The 22,505-nt window shown below is 46.7% G+C and overlaps 1 protein-coding gene and 1 long non-coding RNA gene across 5 annotated transcripts in view; one reads left to right on the plus strand and one right to left on the minus strand.

Annotated features, from left to right (window-relative positions):
- AREL1 (apoptosis resistant E3 ubiquitin protein ligase 1) overlaps positions 1–10,205 on the plus strand; it is a 44,448-nt gene extending 34,243 nt beyond the window's left edge. For all 3 annotated transcript variants that reach the window (XM_070377515.1, XM_070377516.1, XM_005900979.3), the window contains exons 12-20: positions 881–956; positions 1,509–1,618; positions 2,200–2,379; positions 2,555–2,680; positions 4,642–4,771; positions 4,860–4,918; positions 6,860–6,949; positions 7,347–7,522; positions 7,633–10,205. In XM_070377515.1, coding sequence (XP_070233616.1) covers positions 881–956; positions 1,509–1,618; positions 2,200–2,379; positions 2,555–2,680; positions 4,642–4,771; positions 4,860–4,918; positions 6,860–6,949; positions 7,347–7,522; positions 7,633–7,735 — 1,050 coding nt within the window. In that variant the 3' untranslated portion in view covers positions 7,736–10,205. The remainder of the gene's footprint in view (positions 1–880; positions 957–1,508; positions 1,619–2,199; positions 2,380–2,554; positions 2,681–4,641; positions 4,772–4,859; positions 4,919–6,859; positions 6,950–7,346; positions 7,523–7,632) is intronic.
- Positions 5,842–21,650, minus strand: LOC138989380 (uncharacterized). 2 transcript variants are annotated; one of them, XR_011465593.1, is made up of 3 exons: positions 21,380–21,650; positions 20,727–20,913; positions 5,842–6,201 (listed from the first exon to the last, which is right to left on the minus strand). It is a non-coding gene; the product is annotated as an uncharacterized lncRNA (long non-coding RNA). The 2 variants fall into 2 exon arrangements; XR_011465592.1 differs by lacking the exon at positions 5,842–6,201 and adding an exon at positions 17,144–17,358 and having other exon boundaries at positions 21,380–21,649.
- Between the last annotated feature and the right edge of the window lie 855 nt (positions 21,651–22,505).

Genomic DNA, 22,505 nt, shown 5'->3' on the forward strand with positions numbered 1-22,505 from the left:
TTTTATGAAACACACATCTTTGTCTTCTTTAAACATGTTAAGCGCTGTCCTTTGTGTTTGGCTATACTGAATTTGGGGCAGATTTGTTGGAGGTATGTTAATTGAGGGGAGAGACTAGTTGACACATTGGCTGTAAAATCTGTTCTTGACTAGTTCCCGAACAATCTCATGGACTTCCTATGGAAGGCAGGTATCAAGTTGTTGTTACAGAAGAAAGTTCCTGTTATGGAATCCCAGGATTAAGAAGAGCTCTTACGGGATTAAAAGGAAATGATTTTTGTTGTCACTCTGGTCTGATGGAAAAGGAACACCTGATGTGTTTCTGTCTCCACTACACAGACACTGGCATAGTTCTCACATTCCTTGACAATGAGAAGGCTTTGGTCCCTGTCCAGAAAGTGTTTGTGATGTTTGGCTCTGGCAGGTGTGACTGGAAACGCCTTTTCTCAGCCACTTTCTCCTTGTGGCATGGCTCCCTGTCTGAACCTAGCCTTGTGGATTAAGATGTCTAGTGGGTAGACTGTACTTTACTGAAAACCAAGACTCCTTGGTTCTCTTGCTGACAGCTTACTGATTTGAGCCATTTTATTTCAAGTTTCTCATTAATAAAATGAGGACTGTTAGGAAATAAAGTTTCAACTTTCCAGTCAGGCAATGGTATAAATATGAATTTGATTTTTTTAATCTTAAATTTCTTCTGGAGATATGTGCATTTTAAATTTAAGATGGTATTGTTAAAGCTTATTTTTGAGTAACATATTGCTTCCAAATACTTCTGACTATTAAATGGACAGTGGTAATGTTCTTGTGTTTTTGTCTTTAACACCCAAGAGGCACTGGCCAGTGTTCTGACAATTTCTTTTCTTTTACTGCTTTTCAGTCTCTGAAAGCCACTCGGAATTTTTCCATCTCAGATTGGAGCAAGAACTTTGAAGTGGTTTTTCAGGATGAAGAAGGTCAGTTTTGAAATTTCCCACTCATCTTTTTTAACTCTCCTTCCCACTCCTCCCTGTCTCCTTACACGACATCCACAGAAACTGAAAACAACCCTCCTACACATGCTTGCCACCCCTGCTCCAGCTTCTTTTTCCCAGGGAAAAAGAAGTCATGAGTCAAGACCAAAAGGGTGGTGTTTACTGGCTAGATGGCTTGGTTGAGCTTGTAGAACACAGACGGACAAGGATTTGGAAGGTGAGCTCTTATGAGTTTGAAGCAGAAGGGCAGAGTAACCTTTGTAGTACCAAGAGAAGCAGCAGTTCCTGGGATCTATGATCTGTGTTTCCACGCTAGAGCGCATCAGCTTAGTGATCAGAATACATTTAATCCTACAGAATGAGGTGGGATTTCAAAAAAAAAATGTCCACAGTTAAGGTGGGTTGGAATATTGGACACCAAGGTGGTGGAATGGAGGGAGGAAGGATCAGGGAGTATAAAATGATGAATAAATGAACAAAAATGATAAAAGGTGATAAGCCAGCATCACTTTTGATTTTTATTGTACTTTCCAGCTCTGGACTGGGGAGGGCCTCGTCGGGAATGGTTTGAGTTAATCTGCAAAGCACTATTTGACACCACCAATCAGCTCTTCACCCGATTCAGTGACACCAACCAAGCATTAGTGAGTCTGTGACTTCCCCGGGGGTGGGAGCAAAGTGTGGATTGTGTTATGATGGAGAGACTAGTAAGAATTTGAACTAATCAGATTACCTCCCTCCTCTTTGTCTTCCTTATTTCATCTCTAAGAGAAAATGCAGACAGATGAATAAAAAGCATTATAGTGCAGAGGCTGTTCTACTCCTTAGTATTTTAATAATTAAGCCACTTTTTTCAGAACATCCCTAAAGCAATTGAACTCTGTACAAGGTCTTTGACTAGGGGAGTAGGGAAGTAGACTCTGGCTGAAAGAGGTTCTGGTTTAGGGAAGAGGCATTATATCGTCCACTGATTGACTTCTGTTTGTAGCCAGTGACCACAAAATCAGTAGAAGATTCTTCAGTTTATTGTAAGTCCATATTTGTCCTTTATCCTCCAGTCACTTTGAATTACTCGGTGGTGGCTACCAAACAATGCCATTTGGATGGGCTCCTTGATCCTAACACTGAAATTCTTGCTCCCTTGGGATAGAGTTGTGGAGGGAGAATCTTCCCAGAACTAGGCTTGAAGAAAAACGATCCAGGACCTTTTATGTCTCTTTGACAGGTGCACCCTAACCCTAATCGCCCCACTCATCTGCGCCTAAAGATGTATGAGTTTGCAGGGCGCCTGGTGGGCAAGTGTCTCTATGAGTCCGCTCTAGGAGGAGCCTACAAGCAGTTGGTCCGAGCTCGCTTCACCCGTTCTTTCTTGGCCCAAATCATAGGACTACGTATGCATTACAAGGTAAGGTCTTAGGTATGTGTTTCCTGCTAAGTCCCCTGGCCATTAACTCTGGAATCTCTCCAACCTCTGTTTATTATTTTTGAGGTTTGAAGGGGTAAGTGGTTCCAGGCAGTTACAAATTTTATTTCTGGGTGAGAGTGGTCATGTTGTGTTCTGTGTCTTTTTGTCTCCTCAGTACTTTGAAACAGATGACCCAGAATTCTACAAATCTAAAGTTTGTTTCATCCTCAACAATGACATGAGTGAGATGGAGCTGGTCTTTGCAGAAGAGAAATATAATAAATCAGGTCAATTGGATAAGGTGAGACAGAGAACTGAAGCCTGTGGGTCCCATTTCTCAGCCTCCTCTGTATCAGGGCTGTCTAGTAGAGCTTTCGCAATGATGGAAGTGTTCTCTATTTGTACTTTTGAACACCCAAAATGTGTCTGGTATGACCAAATACCTGAATTTCTAAATTAACTGCCTGTGACTAGTGACAGCCGTATCGGACAGTGCAGCTTTGCGGCACTATATCCCACATTGCATGGCCTTGGCCTGTTTAAATGGAACAGGAGACACATACACCATCCATCCCCCTCATCCCTCCTTTCCAGTAGAAAAAGAATGAAGTGATAGTGAAGTGTCACTGCACAGGCAGTTTTGGAAGGGATGACAGTGTCTGTCTCAACATTAGGGGCAGGGAGGTAATTGACTTGCATTTTAACACTGTGCCTGTTTATTTTTAAGGTTTTTATTAGAAAACGGCCAAAAGTATTTCTGATGCACATGTGATTTTGTTTGCATTCTGGGGTTAAATAATATCAAATGATCATGACAAACCTGAAGTTGCAGTTATAAATAATTGAAACCAAAATAGCAATGACTGAAAGTTTGTGATCACTGATAGCACTGAACTGATAATCAGATACCCTTGTGAGCCCTGGGAGGGTCTTAGCTGCTGGCCTTCACGCCTGTGTGGGTGGAGCCCGTTTTCTTGACCCAGCACTGCAAGGCATCTCGAGTCAATAGAAGACTGAATTAGGATCTGCAGGCCTAGGGGAGTACTGATTTTATTTGGATTTGATATGAATACTAAGTCATTTACTACTTAGGCTAATAGTTAGAAGTGTTTGCTACTGCTGCTGCTGCTAAGTCGCTTCAGTTGTGTCCGACTCTGTGCGACCCCATAGACGGCAGCCCACCAGGCTCCCCCATCCCTGGGATTCTCCAGGCAAGAACACTGGAGTGGGCTGCCATTTCCTTCTCCAATGTATGAAAGTGAAAAGTGAAAGTGAAGTCGCTTAGTCGTGTCCGACTCCTAGCGACCCCATGGACTGCAGCCTACCAGGCTCCTCCATCCATGGGATTTTCCAGGCAAGAGTACTGGAGTGGGGTGCCATAGAAGTGCTTACACACGTAAAATAAAAATAACCAGAACTGTGCACAATAATAGAAAAAGTCTTACATGTTTAGATCCATTGAGAATCTTTGCTCTGGACCAAAGTTCTGTCCCTCCCATGCCACGGTCAGGACCTTAAAATCTGATTTTGTAACTAAATGGAGGCCTTCACTCACCTGTGAAGACAATCTTGCTCGTTGGGCACAGGTTTTCCAGGGTGGCTTTAAACTGTGTTTCAGGGCTTCCTCAAAGCTCCCTTAGGAGTTGCTTATCAGAGGAGGGTGCCAGTTCTATTTGAAAATCATACAGTTCAGCCTTTTCTTCGCAGATAGAAAAACCGGGAGTCCAAATAGCTAAGTGACTGAAACCCCATAGCAAGTTAGTCTCCAAGTATCAAGCCATGGCTTTTTCTATTGCCTCACGTTAGAAACAGAAGAATGTAGGGAAACATCTGTACACGTCTTGGAATTTCTGAGATTATGCTTCTTTACTACTTTTCTGGCTTTATAGAGCCTCAGTTGTCTCGAGGGTTTAAGAGAAGAGGTCAGTAATGGTTTAATTTTGGACCAGAGGAATGTTAAAGTGTTGCTAACAAGGGAACATACGTATCTTCCTGTTGCATCGCCGCTATTTGACCAGCTCGGAGAAGACTCCCTGAGAGACCTGCTTCAGAAACAGTAGTGAGTAGAATACAGCAATAGTGGTAGGAACCCTGAAGTTTAGTTACTGAGTAAAACCAAGTGTGTTGAAAACCTGAATGCAGAGCAGGAACGTGTGACAGCGGTGCAGTTCAGTAATGTGCTGTTTGTGGGACATGCCGGGTAGCTGTCGTCTTTTAAACTCCCATCCACACACTCTCCCTGTCTTTTGCTTCTTCTTTCAGGTTGTAGAACTTATGACAGGTGGAGCTCAAACTCCCGTCACCAATGCGAATAAAATCTTCTATTTAAATTTGCTGGCCCAGTATCGACTGGCCAGCCAAGTGAAAGAGGAGGTGGAACATTTCCTAAAAGGTGGGATTCTGTTGACTCTTGGCTTTGAGGTGTAAATACCTGTATCGCATGGTGTGGATATAGCTTTCACTTGGGTATTTTGTTTCAGGCCTGAATGAGTTAGTCCCTGAAAACCTCTTGGCTATTTTTGATGAGAATGAGCTTGAGGTAAGTGCTTACAATTGGAACCCCCTGTCCCTGGCTTGCTGTTTTATTACGCCCACAGGAACCAGCGTCCTGTGCCTTCTGCTAGGAGATGCGGTAGGAAAGCCCTTTGGGAGTTGGTTTCACTTTTGTTACTCTTCATGCATTGACCCTTTCTCCAGCTTTAAAAAAATTCGAATGTGGAATAACTATTGATGAATAGTAATAATGACTATTTACTCATCAAATATTATTGGTACTGGTTGAGTAGTAAAGAATGTTGGTATCTTGTACAGTCTTTGTAACTCCTGTGACCTTTTAAGTTGATTTAAGGCGTTAGAAGCATTTATTTGTTCAGAGACTATTTATATCGAGTGCCTCCTATATGGCATGTGCTTTTGAGGAACTGGGGGGCTCATGGAGCCACATTCTAGTGAAGGAGACAATCCAAAGGATGTGAGGCCTGTCATAGCTTAGGGTGACAACGCTACAGAGTTAATATATTCTTCCTTTAGATCCTGTGACAACCGGAATGCACTGTAAGATGGTAAATACCTTGCTATAATGAGCAGACTTGAAGTTCCATGAACTTCGGGTGTAGGCCAAAAGTAAAACCGGTTTGTTTTTACTTGCTGCTCACATGATACATGTAACGAAAGTTATTAGCTTTAACGTCCTATAGCCTTTATTAAAGTTTCTCTAAACTGTTTGCTACAGTGAGGAAGTTCTTTAAAATTGGGGAGACAGGGGACTTCCTTGGTGGTCTGGTGGTTACGACTCTACGCTCCCAAGGCAGGCGGCATGGATATGATCCCTGGTTGGGGATCTAAGATCCCACATGGAGGCGGTGAAGTATGCCCCCTCCCCCTCTACCCCCAAAAAAAGGAAACAGGAGTTTCAGGTGGTCTTGCACCATTTTTATTCTTATTAACTGAACTGGCTTTGAGAACAAGAATCAACATCTTTTTCAGCACATTTTGTACCTTTAGGTATAAAATCCAAATAATGCAGTCCTGAAGTTTCCAGCAGACCCGTTACCTAGTGCCAGCATTTTCCGGGCTGAGAAACACCTACTGGTGGATTTTATCCTGAAGCAAAATGTTTGTTAACAATTGGTAAAGTGTGTAGGAGGAAGGCGCAGCCTCTCAGGATTGCTCCCCTTCCTGCTCTTAGTTACTTGTTAGCAAGTTCTTTTTGAAGAAACCAAGCTTCTCAGGCTTCATTTGGGCTTCTCTTGTCTCTTGATTAGGACTGCCTTTACAGCTATTGGATGAGTACTCACAGTCTGCTAAGTAACTTGCTGGATCCTGAACCAAATTAAGACATCAACAAGAAGTTTAGTGCTCTGATGTCATTAATGTTCTCATTTTTTGGCATTCTTTTTCATTTATCTGATCAAGTAGAGGTGGAGCTAAAGGGACAGTAGTAAAAGTTCAGTCCATAAAAGAAAGGGTGGATTTGGGGGAAAGGAAGGGCCACCTAACAAATTTGTAAATGGGGCTGGGGTCTTCATTGAAGGGGAAGGGCCCACTTTCCCCCTGGTATTCCCAGGCCACATCCAGAGCAGTCAGTAAACACTTGCTTCCCTTTTTGACCTTGGTTTCATCAAAACAATATATATAGCAGCAACTCTTAATGAGGGGTGCCCATCAGAAACACCTGGGAGACTTTTTCAACGTTTGTAACCTGTCCCTAGAGATTCTGATTCACTAGGTCTGGGGTAAGGCCACAGGCATCTATCTATCTCTATATTTTAAAGCTCTGTGAGTTTTACTGCACTGGTTAGGAACCATTGACCTATTAATAATTGATTTTCCTAAAATAGTATTCTTGGATTATGACCTCACCATGCATCTTTTTATTGATGTTTCTGTATTCCGCATTTTTCATGTTAACATATTTTGACCTTATGATGGGACTTCACCCCTCTGACTGTCCCAGTAAACACCTGACTGTCTTCTCCAGCTGCTGATGTGTGGGACTGGGGACATCAGTGTGTCTGACTTCAAAGCCCACGCAGTGGTCATTGGTGGCTCGTGGCATTTCAGAGAAAAGGTAAGTGAGCCAAAATTCTTTCAGTTGAATTTGTACCATATTATACAGAAGAAGTTTCAGAGGGAAAAAGCTGAGAAGCAGACATGTCAACTGGGAAAAAGCAATACATGGCAGGGAATGGCAGATGGTCATCCAGACAGATGGGAACCCTCGTCCTTAAGGGCTATTCATGCTGCATCCACAGAGGCAATAATGTTGAAAAGGCGGAGAGAGAGAACCGAGCAGTCAGGGACCATCCTGCTGGCTGGGTGTCCGCATCACTCCCTTTTAAGTTGATTCTAGCTGCGTGCAAATAACCAGGGCCTCCCCTCCCACTTCAGAGCATCCGTTCCTTTCCCCAGGGATCAGATCCGCAGCAACACCTGGGTGTGACCCCAGCCTCGTGCTCTTCCCACAGGTCATGAGGTGGTTTTGGACCGTGGTTTCCAGTCTGACGCAGGAAGAGTTGGCTCGGCTACTGCAGTTCACCACAGGCTCCTCTCAGCTGCCACCCGGAGGCTTTGCTGCCCTCTGTCCCTCCTTCCAGATTATCGCGGCCCCGACCCACAGCACGCTCCCAACTGCACACACGTGGTGGGTATCTGACAGCCCGGTGCAGGCTGTCACAGAGGGTTATCTTTGCAGCCCTCGCTGGTATGGTCTGCTCGTGTGAGTTAATCACTCCCCTCCCCTCGGCCTTGCAGTTTCAACCAGCTGTGCCTCCCTACGTATGACTCCTACGAAGAGGTGCACAGGATGCTGCAGCTGGCCATCAGTGAGGGCTGCGAGGGCTTCGGCATGTTCTGACCACTCTCCCTGCCATCTGCTTGACTCCCGTGGCTTCCCGGAGCCTCCAGGCGGCGCGCGCCACAGACGCGACCGCTGACCCTGACACAGAACCATCAGCCAGAAGCTGCGGCGTGCACCCCCGCAGTGTGTGGAGGAGTCGGTCACCCCCCAGCTTCGTCCTTCCCTCGGCCCCTCCCTTACCCCCAAGAGCCCCCTTTGGCAAGCCCCTACCCTGAGCAGCTCGCTCAGTCGCAGAGGAGGGTGGGGCCCGCTGCGCTCGCCCTCGGTTCTCAGAGGAGCTCAGTGGTGGGAGCTGCCCCAGCCGCTGGGGGGAGGCGACACGGAGGCTCGGCCTTTCTGGGAGCGCTGCGATCCTCGCCTCGCCCAGCCTCCTCTGCCAACGCTCCGCAGGGGTTCCCTCCGTGTCCCCTTGACCCGGGGTCTGTGAGTCCCTCTTGGGGACAGGTGACTGCGTCTGCTCGCCAGGAGAAGAACAGACGGGAGGTGGCCCACAGCGACAGACAGCCTTGAGTTTTGTCTGTCTGCACAACGGCCGGTGCAGGCACGGGACTAGCTCGCGTGGTTACTGATAGCACCGAAGGGTCCTTTTTCTTTGGCGTCAGAACTGGAAAATGAGCTTTTCCATGCAAGCGTTTCTGGAAATGATCATATCGTTCATAAAGAAGAACTCCCTAGTAAGCTTTTTTCTTTTTGAGTATAATAAACCTGTGAGACAGACCTAAGAATGTGAAAGCTTAGCTGGGCTGCGGCTTCCAGTGCTGAAGGCGATGCTCCTTTAGGGTTGTGGGGCATTTCTTGGCATGTGACTGGCTTGAAGACTACTGATGCTTGTCCCTGAGTTTGTTCTTTACACTGAGATGTGGCTGGCCCTGGCTCCTTACCTCCAACTTGTGCTGTCTGCTAAGAGCTGGGCGTTCTTTAGGTTTCCACTGAAGAAAATTTTGGAGCAAGAAATTAGGACAGTTCAATAGCATGCCACTGGTCCCTGGTTCTCTCTGCTTGGTGTTCCCTGGCAGCACTAAGACAAGGGAGAAGGGATCAGTAATTTAATTGCTTCTCAGAGGTCCTTAGGGTCAGGACACAAGGGACACACATCGAGGAGCTGTGTCAGATGATAAACGCCTTGCTGTCCCAGTGACTTCCTGTCACTCCCTCAGTTACCAGCAAGGGCACCTCAGGAGGGAGGAAGACAACCAGGTTCACTGTGGCGTGACTGAAGAGAGCCTGCAGCTGTTTCTTGGAAGATGGCGACAACATTTTCCATTAACGATTTGAATGAAGACATTTTCAAGACTCAGAATCTCATCGATTTCCGAAGTTTCTGTTTCTAAGAAGGCTTTGCTGCAAGCGACCATTCCCAATGGGGCATTCGACTCTGAGAATATTAACAAGCCATCTTTATAGCCAAAACCAGCAAGTACAAAGAGTCCAGAGATGAGGCAGGACTTGAGGCCATGCCTTGGCCTGCCGGAAGCACGTCTGAGCCCTCCTGTTCCCAGGGATCGTGAGGAACACGCCTTCCTGAGCTGCTATAATTCCTGCCTGACCTCACTCCTTCGCAGTTGTCATCTGTCCTTGGCATGGGTGCTGACCTCACTCACCCTTGGGGTCCAGGGTCCAGCATTGGGGCCCTCTGTGCCCCAGGGTCCTCCACGCCACACGGTCACTGCTCTCCTCAGGGACCAGGACAAGGTGCTGCCCTGTGGGATACGTACAGGCAAGTGTCATCATCCCCCTGGGAAGCACAATGCCGCCCTTTGGGCCCAGAGAGGGATTCCAGCTAGGGGCACGTGGGCTGGCTCTGCTGTCTTTGGCCGTTGTTCCTCTTCCAAATCCTGTGTCCCCCGTCCCCTCCCCGCCTTGCCCCTCCAGAGACTGATGCTGGAGCGTGAGTTGATTTTCTTGGCTCGATCTGTCCTTTCTGAGCTCTAGTCATAGCACTTTTCAGAGCATCCTGGGTACCCTGGTGGCGCAGCTGCAGCCTGCGGTGGTCCTTAGCCCCAGGGTCTTTGTTTCACAAAACCCTTTGGTACTGTTGTGGTTTTGTATTCTTCCAGTGCTCGCTCTCTCTGTCTCTCCTAACTATTCAAAAGTATCTTTGCTCTTTTGCCCTTTCCTTTGACCTTCTGTTCTAATCCTGCTTTGGAATTAGCCGGTGTGGGGAGAGGTACACCATGTCGGAGAGAAGAAAGAGTGCCTGTTACTGGAAGTGTTTCCTATTCACGTTTATTTTGCTCAGTTCTTTTTATTTATGCCCTTGTGGCCCAGGTACTTGGGCAGCCAGCTAACCTCCTGGCTAGTGAAGGAGACCAGGCACAAAGTGAACACCAAGGAAAGTGTTGTGTGTTTCTAGAACTCCAGCAGAGACCAAGCCCTGCTGCAAATTTGTCAGGCCAGACCAAAGGGCCACACAGTTGCTCAGTAGTGTAAATATTTTGTACAGTGAATAAATGAATGTTTAAAAGGACTAAGAAGCAAGTGACTGCTTTATGTGGTGATTCAGGGCTTAAATTGGAGGTGGGGAAGGAAAAGAAAAAATGTAGAAATGTTTTTGCATTTCCCCAGTAACCCTTCAGAAGCAGTCAACTTGAGGTAGAATGGACTCCCGGAGCCCTAGCCCGGTCCAGACCTGCTTGCCTTCTCACCCTTCCCTGACTGCTGTCCGTGGTGCCCGGCAGGGCCTCGGTGCCTCCTTGCACAGAGAGCTAACAGCTGGGACAAGTGCTTGTACTCAGCTCCAGAAGGAGAGACCAGTTTGGCAAAAACAGGATGTCTGTTCTCATCAGTCTTTTAAGTGTTAATTCCTTATTGTTTTACTACACAAGAAACTCAGTGTAGAAAATTTGGAAATTAAAAAAAAAAAGTACAAGAAAATAAGATAGTTGCTATCCAGAGGGAAGAACACTTTGCTGGGTGGTCTTATTTGCATATGGCACATGTATTTCTCAATGTCCTCTCAACTCTTGACTCTCCCACAAGTGCTTTGAGTATGGGGAAAAAACCCATAAAACCTGCTCCTCAAAAATTTTGGGGTAGCAGGTGGGATGAATTCTTTTTCCAACCATAGATAAGCTTGGCAGAGAAAACCAGACCTCTGATATAGGCCTTACAGGAGAAGTGTTAGGGACCCTGGCTTTCTTGCAGAAATGAGTTTGTTGTCTTTGACATTGGTTCCCATTCTGGAAAATCAAAACAAATTCCCCTTTGTAATTGTGTTTTGTTGTGCTTTTGTCGTGTTTTGCTTGTTTTGTCTTTTTGGCCACTCCGCATACCTTGCAACTACTCAAGCAGGGATTGAACCCAAGACCCAGCAGTGAAAGCACCAAGGCTTAACCACTGGACTGCTAGGGAATTCCCCTGTAATTGTTTTTAAAAATACAGATTTTTTTTTTCTCTTCTGCTCCCACCTCCCAGACTCAGCGAATTGGAATCTTAACTTGAAAATTACTCCTTTAGAGTGCATTCAATCCACTCCCACCTCATCAAGCTCTCCTGAGTGGTATGAGATGTGTTAAACACACAAAACAAAATTCTCTCCCTCTAGCTTTACACTTTCAGGTTATTTAACAGTCTTAAATCTTTTACACTTGCTGCTCTTATGGTTTTGACTGGGTCACTATGAACATTCATCACTGAGTGATTTCATCCCTTCGTGAAGTTATTCATAAGACTCAAGAGGCTGGTAGAATTGTTCTTGAATTAACACAATAAAATGCTGCCTTCAGCTTCTCATGGTGTTACCTCTGAGCCACAGCAGCTCAAGCTCTGAGACCTCTGCCCAGCCACACTTCTCTTAAACAGTGGAGGTTCTCCAGCAGGTGGCTTGACCAGAGGGCTCCTTACCTCTGCTTTGATTTCACTTAGACCCTCAAGCATAACAGACCAGCTCCAGGTATCCTGTAATATACTTTCATTTAAATAATTCCTCTTTTATTTGGAGGTGAACATATATACCAAAAAGGCATGCAGCATATACACTTTAACAAATAATTATAAGGGAAGTGCATATGCAACCATCATCCAGGAAAGAAAGAAAGAAAGTGTATTACAGCACTGCAGAGCAATTACCTAACCCTTCTGGAGGTAACTGTTTTCCTGACTTTTAGGATACTTTTTTCACCAATTCCCTTTTCAATGAGCCTGTCCCAAAAATCACAGTGGAGAGGAGGGTGGGAAATGAGTCCATGTGGTCTCTTGATAAGATGCTAACTAAGGTCAGTTTCTCCACAGTTCGTTTCAAAAGTCATCTGAAACCGTCATTGCCCCATGAGAATCTAGTTCAGATTCCTAATGCTGAATCTGATGAATCAGTCGTATTCAAAGACTATCAGTTCAGTTCAGTCGCTCAGTTGTGTCCGACTCTTTGAGGACCCCATGGACTGCAGCATGCCAGGCTTCCCTGTCCATCACCAACTCTTAGAGTTTACTCAACTTATGTCCATTGAGTCGATGATGCCATCCAACCATCTCATCCTCTGTCCCCTTCTCCTGCCTTCAATCTTTCCCAGCATCAGGGTCTTTTCAAATGAGTCAGTTCTTCACATCAGGTGGCCAAAGTATTGGAAAAGACATCTGGAAAAGACCCATTTTCATTCCATCTGGCCATCCAAATTTCCAGATATGATGCATCAATTCTTCAGCACTCAGCTTTCTTTATAGTCCAACTCTCACATCCATACATGACAACTGGAAAAACCATAGCTTTGACTAGACGGATCTTTGTTGGCAAAGTAATGTCTCTGCTTTTGAATATGCTGTCTAGGTTGGTCATAACTTTACTTCCAAGGAACAAATGTCTTTTAATTTCATGGCTGCAGTCACCATCTGCAGTGATTTTGGAGCCCCCCAAAATCAAGTCTGTCACTGTTTCCATTGTTTCCCCATCTACTTGCTGTGAAGTGATGGGACCAGATGCCATGATCTTCGTTTTCTGAATGCTGAGTTTTAAGCCAACTTTTTTACTCTCCTCTTTCACTTTCATCAAGAGGTTCTTTGGTTCTTCGCTTTCTGCCATAAGAGTGGTATCATCTGTATATCTAAGGTTATTGATATGTCTCCCAGCAATTTTAATCCAGCTTGTGCTTCCTCCAGCCCAGCATTTCTCATGATGTATTCTGCATATAAGTTATCCTTCACATATTTCTTTCCCGATTTGGAACCAGTCTGTTGTTCCATGCCCAGTTCTAACTGTTGGTTCTTAACCTCCATACAGATTTCTCAGGAATCAGGTCAGATGGTCTGGTATTCCTACCTCATGAAGAATTTTCCACAGCTTGTTGTGATCCACACAGTCAAAGGTTTTGGCATAGTCAGTAAAGCAGAAATAGATGTTTTTCTGGAACTCTCTTGCTTTTTCGATGATCCAGCGGATGTTGGCAATTTGATCTCTGGTTTCTCTGCCTTTTCTAAATCCAGCTTGAACATCTGGAAATTCATGGTTCATGTACTGTTGAAGCCTGGCTTGGAGAGTTTTGAGCATTACTTTGCTAGCATGTGAGATGAGTGCAATTGTCCGGTAGTTTGAGCATTCTTTGGCATTGCCTTTCTTTGGGATTGGAATGAAAACTGACCGTTTCTAGATATTTGACCATCCAAATTTCCAGAAATTTGACCATTTCAGAGACCATCAAGCCTCTGCAAAGGTTCCCCCAGATATTCTAAATTGGATAATTTATTCAGGATGAAGTCAGTGTATGTAGTTGCTACTTCTTGGAGTCCCCAATTAGCAGGCTGGTATGGCCTTTGTGGTCTTTGATGGCCGTGAATGCCTTAAACTATGTTCGGCTGGCCAACTAGGCAACTCTCTGAGTGAGCAAGATCTTGGGAATTCATTTCTTAGGGGTGATCCTAGGAAGAAGTCAGTCTTGGACTACTCAAGGAGCTAGGCAAAGATACAAATCTCTTTTCTAAATGTTTTTGTATCCTGGACCAAGTGGCTCTTCCTGACGCTGGGAACCTACTTGTATCCTATGTTTCTGACTCCAGCACTCCTGGGCCTCCAGCCTCCCCTGTGGGCGAGGCCTCTCCTGTCATTTGGCCTTTTCTCAAAGATGCCCATGAATCCTTTTGCATCAAGTGTGCAGAATGGAGCCCTCAAAAGAATAGAGAGCCATGAATTGATTTTAACTCTCATGGTTCAACTTTGGGCAAGACAATCTTTTAACATTAGTTTTCTGACCTGCAAAATGATGCTGTTAACTAAAGGAAATTGGCTAATAACTTGGAGCCCTTGCAAAAAAGTTTTCCTACATAGGTGTGTGTGATAACCATATTGATTATAGCTCAGTTCAGTTGCTCAGTCACGTCTGACTCTTTGCGACCCCATGGACTGCAGCATGCCAGGCTTCCCTGTCCATCACCAACTCCTGGAGCTTGCTCAAACTCATGTCCATTGAGTTGGTGATGCCATCCAACCATCTCATTCTCCATCGTCCCCTTTTCCTTCTGCCTTCAAACTTTCCCAGCATCAGAGTCTTTTCCATTGAGTCAGTTCTTCGCATCAGGTGACCAAAGTATTGGAGTTTAGCTTCAGCATCAGTCCTTCCAATCAATATTCAGGATTGATTTCCTTTAGGATTGACTGGTTGAATCTCCTTGCCATCCAAGGGACTGTCAAGAGTCTTCTCCAAGACCACAGTTCAAAAGCATCAATTCTTCAGATTTGATTATAGCTCAGGGCCCTTGTAATTGCCAGAGTAGGAGATGATATGGATCTGGGGGCAGCAGGGGATGCTAAAGTGGATGACTGGTATGGGGTGGGGTTCTTTTCCCAACCTTGCCATGTCCAGGCAGGCCAAAGAAAATGAGCATTCAGGGACGAAGACCCCGGGTCACAACAGACCTCCTCTCTCTCCTTCAAATTAACCTCCAAAGGCCAGAGGAAGTATCTGAGGGGCCTGCATCTCAAACCACATTCTGTGGTAGGCAACCTAATCCCTTTGGCTTTCTTTAACTCTCTGATGACTGAATCATGAAGGCAGCATCCATATTTTTAGCTCTTCCCTGACACCCGGAGCTTTAACATATCTTGTCTCATGTTGACGATGACCCTGCAAGGTAAGTTGTTTTCTCCACTCTACGTGAAGCAGTTCAGGCTCAGAGAAGACAAGCAGCTGCCAGCGTTCCTTAGTAAGTGGCAGAGTGGTATTTGAACATGGGTCTTTCACATCAAAGCCCAAACTCTTTCCACGTGGCTGGTTTGTGTCGAGCTTACACTAAGGTTAGCTCAGACTGAGAAACAACCCAGGCACCTGGGCCACCTGTGTTCCTGATCCCTTCTCACATACACTTGGTGACACTGTGTGACAGATGAGCACTTTGTTTACTTGTCAGTCTGAGGATTTGGGATTTCTGAGGAGAAGGCCCTATTGATTCAGCAGAACTTCTAAGAGATTCAGCTATTGGCAGTAGCTTTAAAATCTTTTGTGTTTGAAAATTCCATAGAATACCAACTAATGACTTGAGTGAATTGACTTCCAAGTTTAAATGAATCTTGCATAAAGTGTACATGACACTCACGAGGCTATAACTGAAGAAGAAAAGCCTCAAATCTTAATATCCCCACTTTGGATGAAAATCCATCGATTGCACGCAAATGAAATGTTAGAATGAGGTCAGACATGGTGTACAATACCCTGATGTTTATCTCTTGGTAACAAAGTCTGCAAAAAAAGACTCATTTAAATCTTTTGTCTCTAAACTCCCCTTACATGAAACACAGCACTGTTCAGCAAAGGCCAAATCTCTGGTGGTTATCTTGCTGAGGAAGCAAACATTTTCAAGAATGCCAGAGTTAAAGGGAGACACACACCTCAAATAAGACTGATTCTATTGGGACTATAAGCATAGTATCTTCTGCAGGGTGAGGGGTCCTGTACCTCTAGGGTGAGGTCACTGTTTCAACCACTGCCACTTCATCTGCATTATGGATTTGCACACAGAGAAGTTTCTGAATCTTCTCATCTTTTGATGGAACCACAATCAATGCTCGCTCTCTACTCAGAACTCCCACTCCAAAGAGTTGCCAAGACATTCTTCTATTTGCCCATAGAAGAATGTCTTGGGACAGAGTCAGGGATAGCAGTATCTGCAAGCCAGCTGGAGATCCTTTGATGGTTTTTATGCTATGTTGAAGACAAAATGCTGTGTTGTTGTGTGAGAGGAAGATGATGTGTGTCATCATTTTGTGCTAGTTCTCATAAATCCTGGGTCTAATTCTACTCTTAAGTTGTCACTTCATTTCCTTTAAATGTGCCTCCCTTGCCGCCACGATCAAAAACAAAGCTGATGTTTCTGTTCCTTCCCTGGTTTTACAGCTTTGCTTTTCCCTGCATTTTACAGCTTTGCATCTCTGCATCTCAGTAAACGTCTGTGGATCAGGCACTGGGCAGGGAGCTAGGGGCACACACAACAGAATGCGAGCATTGCTTCTGAACAGCTCACAGTCTCGGAGGGGAGACAGACATATAAACAATTCGTTTTCCTGAGAGTTTCTATCCCTCAAGGCTTACGTGCCCCAAACCATCACCACCCACTCCCATAGTTTCTGTCATTCCTGTTTAATTTAAGTGGGGAGGGGGGATATTTCTGCTTATGCATTTGGAGGTCTTACTTTAAGTGTCGAGTAACAGCTGTAAGTGAAATTTGTTGGGTATGGGTAGGGAGGGGAGTTCATCTCCCTGTTGATTTTCAAAAAAGCAAGAATCCTGGCAACATGGATTCCAAACTGTGAGCCAAGGAGCAAGCCCCTCATTGTGCCATAAACAAGCCATCGCACCTGAGCAGATCCAGGGAAAGGCGGGGAAAGGGAAGTCCGTCATCTTGGGACCAGCTTCCCCTTTAACTTACTCTCCCAGACAAAGCAGACCTGAGGTGTTGATTTTGGCAGCCCAGGGCTGGCCTGCAGATCGGTGAATGAAATTAAAATCTTGAGTGAATGGGAAGAAGGATGTATCTCCAACACTAACAGCAATCAAAGGGTTCCTGCTGTGGTCAGAATAACTAGGGGGTGGCAGAGGAAAGACAGTTGTTATTTTCCAGGAACCCAGAGGCTTCACGAGTAGCCATGGAGTTGGCTATGGCCACAACAGATGGAAACATGGCTTCACTCCAATTTCCCTTGATGCTTATCAAACCCAGGACATTGGAGTCCTTGGTCATCTCTTTGTAGGGAGCTGCAGCTGATGCTTAGTTCTTTCTGGGGTTTGGGCAGCTCTTAAAGTGGATCCCCCAGGCTTCTGGGCTGGATCACAGCTAGATGGGCCATTGCCTTGAGGAAAAATTTCAGCTCCTTTCCCCAGAGGGATTTCCCTGACACAACATCCTTGTCGTGATGATGCCAACCCACATCTCCTCAACAAGTCAAAGCTGCGGAAAGACCCTCAGATGTTCCCCTCCAGGTCTGACACTCGCTATCCCAGTCAAGGTAGACAAATGTTGCTGGATCTTGGCGGGATAACGCGCCTCTCTTGGAGATGCCAGACTGGGTGTGGATGCTGCAGCCCTGCAGTTGCCTGCTCCGTGAAGGCCTGGTTTCAACAATTCCGACTGAGATCCCCCTCCACCTTGAAAGTTCTATTGTTTTAGCATCCAAACTGTGTCTTCCAGACAGCCTCTCACACCTGGAAGCAGCATGAAACTTGTCAGATCGTATCTTGAGTTTGGGCTCCAAAAAATGTCATCCAACATTTTCTCTCATCATGAGAAGATGAAAAAATAAAAATAAAGCCAAACTCCAGTCCTGACTTTTGGGGGGTCAGACTGGGCTCAGGGGCTTGGTGTGGTGGGAAAAGGGGGCCAAGAGAGTGGTTGGCACAAGGTTATGGAGAACTCTGGAAGCAAAGCCAGAGACTGAGGATTGAGGCCCAGGAAAGTCTGGCACCAATAGACGCTGGGTATTTAACCAGGAACAGTCGTTCTATTTTTCTCAGCCTTGGCAGTAGGTCAGGGCAACAAGCAGTTCTAGCGGGGTCCACATCCTTCCTATTGTCTCCACCCCAGCCTCGCTCCTAGTCCCAGACATCTGCTTCAGATTTGGGCCCTTGCCTTCTCGCCATTCCTGTACCAAACTGTGGGTGGCGGGGCCGAGGGGGCAGGTCTGCAGGTGTGGGGCGGGGCAGAAAAGGAGAACTCTGGGGAAAGCTGCTGAACGGTTTTGCTTCAGGTGCCGCAGAAGGGTCTGACTTTTTTTTTGTTTGTTTAATGTGCCTATGTATCACCAAAATCTAACCAGTTAGTTGTCTTCCTCTCGGGATAGATGGAGCAACCCAGGGCAGGAATGAGGATCAGCTGGGGAAGTCTCCAGGCATCACATGGACAGTTTTCAAAGGTAGCTCAGAGTCACTCCAGAAGGAACAAGTGATTAGTGCCCACAATGAGCCGTGGGAAGGTGCTAACGAGGTATTAAATACTTCAGCTAGCAGCATGGATGACAGGCGGGGAACCAGAGCAGTGGAACCAGCAGCTTAGGACTGGAGGTGGCAGAAGAGGAGAAATGAGCCAGTGCTAGCAGCCAGCCCCAGCAGCCTCGGAATCACACTAGAAGGGATTTCAGTTTCTCCGGTATTTGCCCTGAAATCCCAATCCATTTTAAGGGACAGAAACACCCCAAGAGAAAACGCTGGGGCGTCTAGGGGAGTGATCTCAAAACTTATTAAAAAAATAATAATAGCCAGCATCTAACACTATGCCTAGCCCTGCCTGCTATGCCTAAGCACTGCCGGTATTAACTCATTTAATCTTCACCTCAGTCTATAAGGTAAAGCCAATTACCATTCCCATTTTAGAGATGAGGAAACTGAGGCACAGAAAAACGACTCACCAAGGGTACATGTCCAGTGATGAGTCTAAGTTGTCAAGCAGACCCTGACACCTTAAATCACACAAGGTCAATGAAAGTGGAGTTTGGGAGCAGGACAGTCAAATCCAGAGTGTTCTGTTCATCCTGCAAACCAGAGACAGAGTGTGCGGGCCTCTGACTTCTGGGGCCACAGAGAGCCTGTCTGGCAGGTCTTCTCCAGCCAGTGCTCCGCTTCCCCCCAGTTCTGGGCCCTCTCAGGCTTCTGCTGCCCTTGGAACCTTCACTCTCCACCTCTGCCTGCAGGACAGGTGGTATTCTTCCACCTCCAGACCCAAACCAGCTGCAGGAGTTTCCTCCGGGAGTTGCCCGGGCTCCCGGCCCCTAGCGGGGAGTAGAAGAGGAGCTACATCAGGGCAGGAGCTGGCCACCGCCCGAGGACCAGGAGTCCCATTAAACTCCAAAGCCCCGGGGTGGGCGCCAGGCCCATTGCTTGACTGGAGAGTTCAGGGCCTCACTGAAATCCAGCTCGCCCTGGTAGGCCTCCGTTTTGCTTATGACAGGCCTCAGGCCTCTGCCAGCTGCTGAGCTGTCTGAGGAGGCCCACCTGACCAGGCTGGAGGCCCGAGGACAGTGGCTCTGCAGCCGTGGTAACTGGGGTCTGACCAGGCTCGGCTCACCCTGCTAGGCCAGTGGCAGGGGTGAGGTCATCCTAAGGGGCAGGTGTGGTGCAGGCAAGGGGTTCAACCAGCGCCAAAGCCCCCTGAGAGCGAGAGGCTGGAAGGCGGAATGGCAGTGCCAGCATTTGTAGCAGGTTCTGTGATTCACAAAATAGTGTTCACAGCCTTTATCTCATTTGAGGTTCACATTCCCTCTGTGGGGTGCACCGTGTGCTTGTTAGAACCTATCTTTTCAAGTTAAGAGAGATTGAGCAGTTTATCCAGAGTAGAAGTGGCAAGGTCAGAATTTGAACCCAGATCTTCCAAATTCAAATCTATAATAAAGCCAAAGATAGCTGTGGAGCTCTGTTTACCATTGTTAATAATAATGATGATGTTGATGCCTCGCTGAATATGTGTCAGGCTGTGCTAGTGCTTTTCACAAATTTTCACGAAGCCTCACATTCCCTGACACGGGCGGGTTTGAAGGACAGGGACGCTGAGTGGGACGAGAAGGGTGGTAGTCCTCTTGGGGCCTAGCCTGGGGATGCCTAAGTCCCTTGGTCTTTCTAGCCAGCAAAACCAAGCGTGGAATTTTTTTCAGAAGAAGCTTTGGTTTAAAAAAAGAAGGCGGTATATAGCTGATTCATTTTGCTGTTCAACAGAAACTAACACCACATTGTAAAACAACTGTACTCCAGTAAAGATTAATTTAAAAAAACGGAGGTAAATGAAACGAAGAAAATGCAAAAGAGGAGGAGTAAGTGGACTTACTAATATTGATGTCTCCTGCTAAGAAGTCCAAACTCAGGGGTCAAATTCACTGTGAGCCCTGACCACAGGCCTCAACCTTGCCTGGCAGATTTGGCGTTGAGAGGCAGCAAAGAAAGGAGAGCCCAGAACAACAGCAAGCGAAGCTCCTTACACACACACACACACTCGGGGTGGGGCTGAAACCCACAGACCTTACAGTGTTACAAGAGTCTGGCCACCAAGGCCAGATGTCCTGAGAAGCTAACGAGGCTTATACTTAGGGCCTCTCACTTATGAGTCCCTTCCAAGATTATGTAATTTTTCAAGGTCATAAATTTTATAACACTTGGAAAATAAGGTTTTTATACTGTAGTAGGTTTAGACCATTGTCTCGACCCCAGTTTTCTCATCTGTCACACCTCCCTTCACGTCAGGTGAGGGGATGTGGCTGTGGCATTTGGAGGTGTGACTAAGGGAATTTGAGTTGGGAATACATCCAGTTGGGTTCACTTGCATATACTCATTGGTTATGCTGGGAAAATATCCATTTGGGTCATGTGTAATGCATTTATGTCGCATAATGTATTTATTGCCAGCCAGTTTGGTTGGAAATGGCTTTCTTGGGGAGCTTGTCCTGCAGACCAGTGGTTAAGACTCTGCAGGGGGCACAAATTTGATCCTTGGTCAAGGAACTAAGATACTGCCTGCCGCTCGGTGTGACCAAATAGAAGAAAGAAATGGCTTTTCTAGAATATTCCAATCATGCACTGTGAGGACTCACCTGACGCAGTGACAGGTGCAGGGGCAGAACCTTATCACATCTGGCCCCAGAAGTGTGCAGGTGGAGGAACAAGGGTTGATGTGGACGGGGCCAGGAGCCTGTCTGGGAGACATTCTTCCACGCGACAGATGGTCAGAGTGCATTGAGATTTTCTCTTGTCTGCAGCTTGTAAAATTTGAGGAGCCCACTTTAAGAAAAACAATAACAAGTTAGGTACGAAGGAGAATATTTACTGAGACTAAGAAAAAAAAATCACAAGTCACAAAGTGTTAAGAAGCTAGCAAATATCACAAACATCACAACGTCCAGAAAAATAATCCAGACCAGCATCTGGATCCGCCCCTGCCAGCACTGCATGTAGGTCTGCTGTTTCTCCTCTGATGGGATGTGAGCAGAGGGACAATAAGGATATTTAACTTCAGCAGGACTTCCCTGGTGGTCCAGTGGCTAAGGTTCAGTGCTCCCCATGCAAGGGGGCCTGGGTTCCATCCCTGGGTTCCATCTGTTGAACTAGATCCCACATACCACAACTAAAGACCCTGCGTGCCACAGTGAAGACAGATGATCCTGTGGGCCTCAGCTAAGACCTGGTTCACCCAAATAAATTAAATAAACATTAAAAAAAAAAAAAACAAGATCTAACTTCAGCTTACCCATTTGGAGTTCCCAGGAGAGAAATGTGGCAATAATCAAATATGAATTTTAGCCATCTTTTGGCACCCTGTGCAGGCCCTGGGGGTGGACACAGATACTCCTGAAGTCAGCAGCTCAGACGGTTTCCCAAACTGAGGGTTAAGAGCTACAGGCACGCTTCCCACGGCCCTGGCCTTTGCCGAGCTCAAATAGAGGGAGCAGAGATCTCCGCAGAGTCAGAAAGCTACTGGGACTAATCCTTAGGAACTCCGGAGGACCCCCTTGGGCCAGAGGGAGGCTCTTCAGAAAGACTGGCTCCCACAGTGCAGGGGACACCTCCTAATGTTTACCTGGCACTTGGGTGTTTACTGCACCCTGCTTCCCCAGATGCAGGCCCCGCAACAAGGATCTGTGTGAAAGTGGAATTCTTCGCGATCTTCCCAGGAGTGGGGGAGGGAAATTGAGAAGAGAGACAGGCCGAGCTAGCTAGCGGGGATGGGAGGTCAAGCAAGAGGCCACAGGAGGTGGGAGGGGAGTGGCCCAGAGTGCAGGGAGCTTGGGAGACGGAGGTGTTTGTAGCCCTCACCACAGCTGGGGGTTAGGGGCTGCCCACAGGGACTGAGGGGCTTCCCAGGTGGTAAAGAACCTGCCTTCCAGTGTAGGAGACACAAGAGACACGGGTTCCATCCTTGAGTCTGGAAGATCCCCTAGAGGAGGGCATGGCAACCCACTCCAGTATTCTTGCCTGGAGAATGCCACAGAGGAACCTGGCGGGCTACAGGCCATGGGATCGCAAAGAGTCAGGCACAACTGGAAAAGTTAGCACATGGTACACGGAGACTGAGGGAAGCCACTTCCCAGGCACTTCCCTGACCTCAGCTGGGGACAGGTTGCAGCAGCCGGGGACAGGTGCTGACGGGGATCCTGGAGTGACACGGGACCCCCAGGACACGCGGACAGGGCACTGACAGCACACGCTGTGCCCCCGCCCCGTCTGCTGCCGCTAACCCCTCTAGCTGCCTGGTCCTTACTCGAGGTTTGTTATCACGACTAGTCACCATGTACTGATTATCTCAGTGACTCCTCAAAACAGCTCCATATTCCCCCCATGTCATGCGTGAAGCAACTGAAGTCAGAGACCACTGC

This window comes from Bos mutus, chromosome 10, assembly GCF_027580195.1.
Source record: "Bos mutus isolate GX-2022 chromosome 10, NWIPB_WYAK_1.1, whole genome shotgun sequence".
In the NCBI taxonomy this organism is placed as follows: Eukaryota; Metazoa; Chordata; class Mammalia; order Artiodactyla; family Bovidae; genus Bos; species Bos mutus.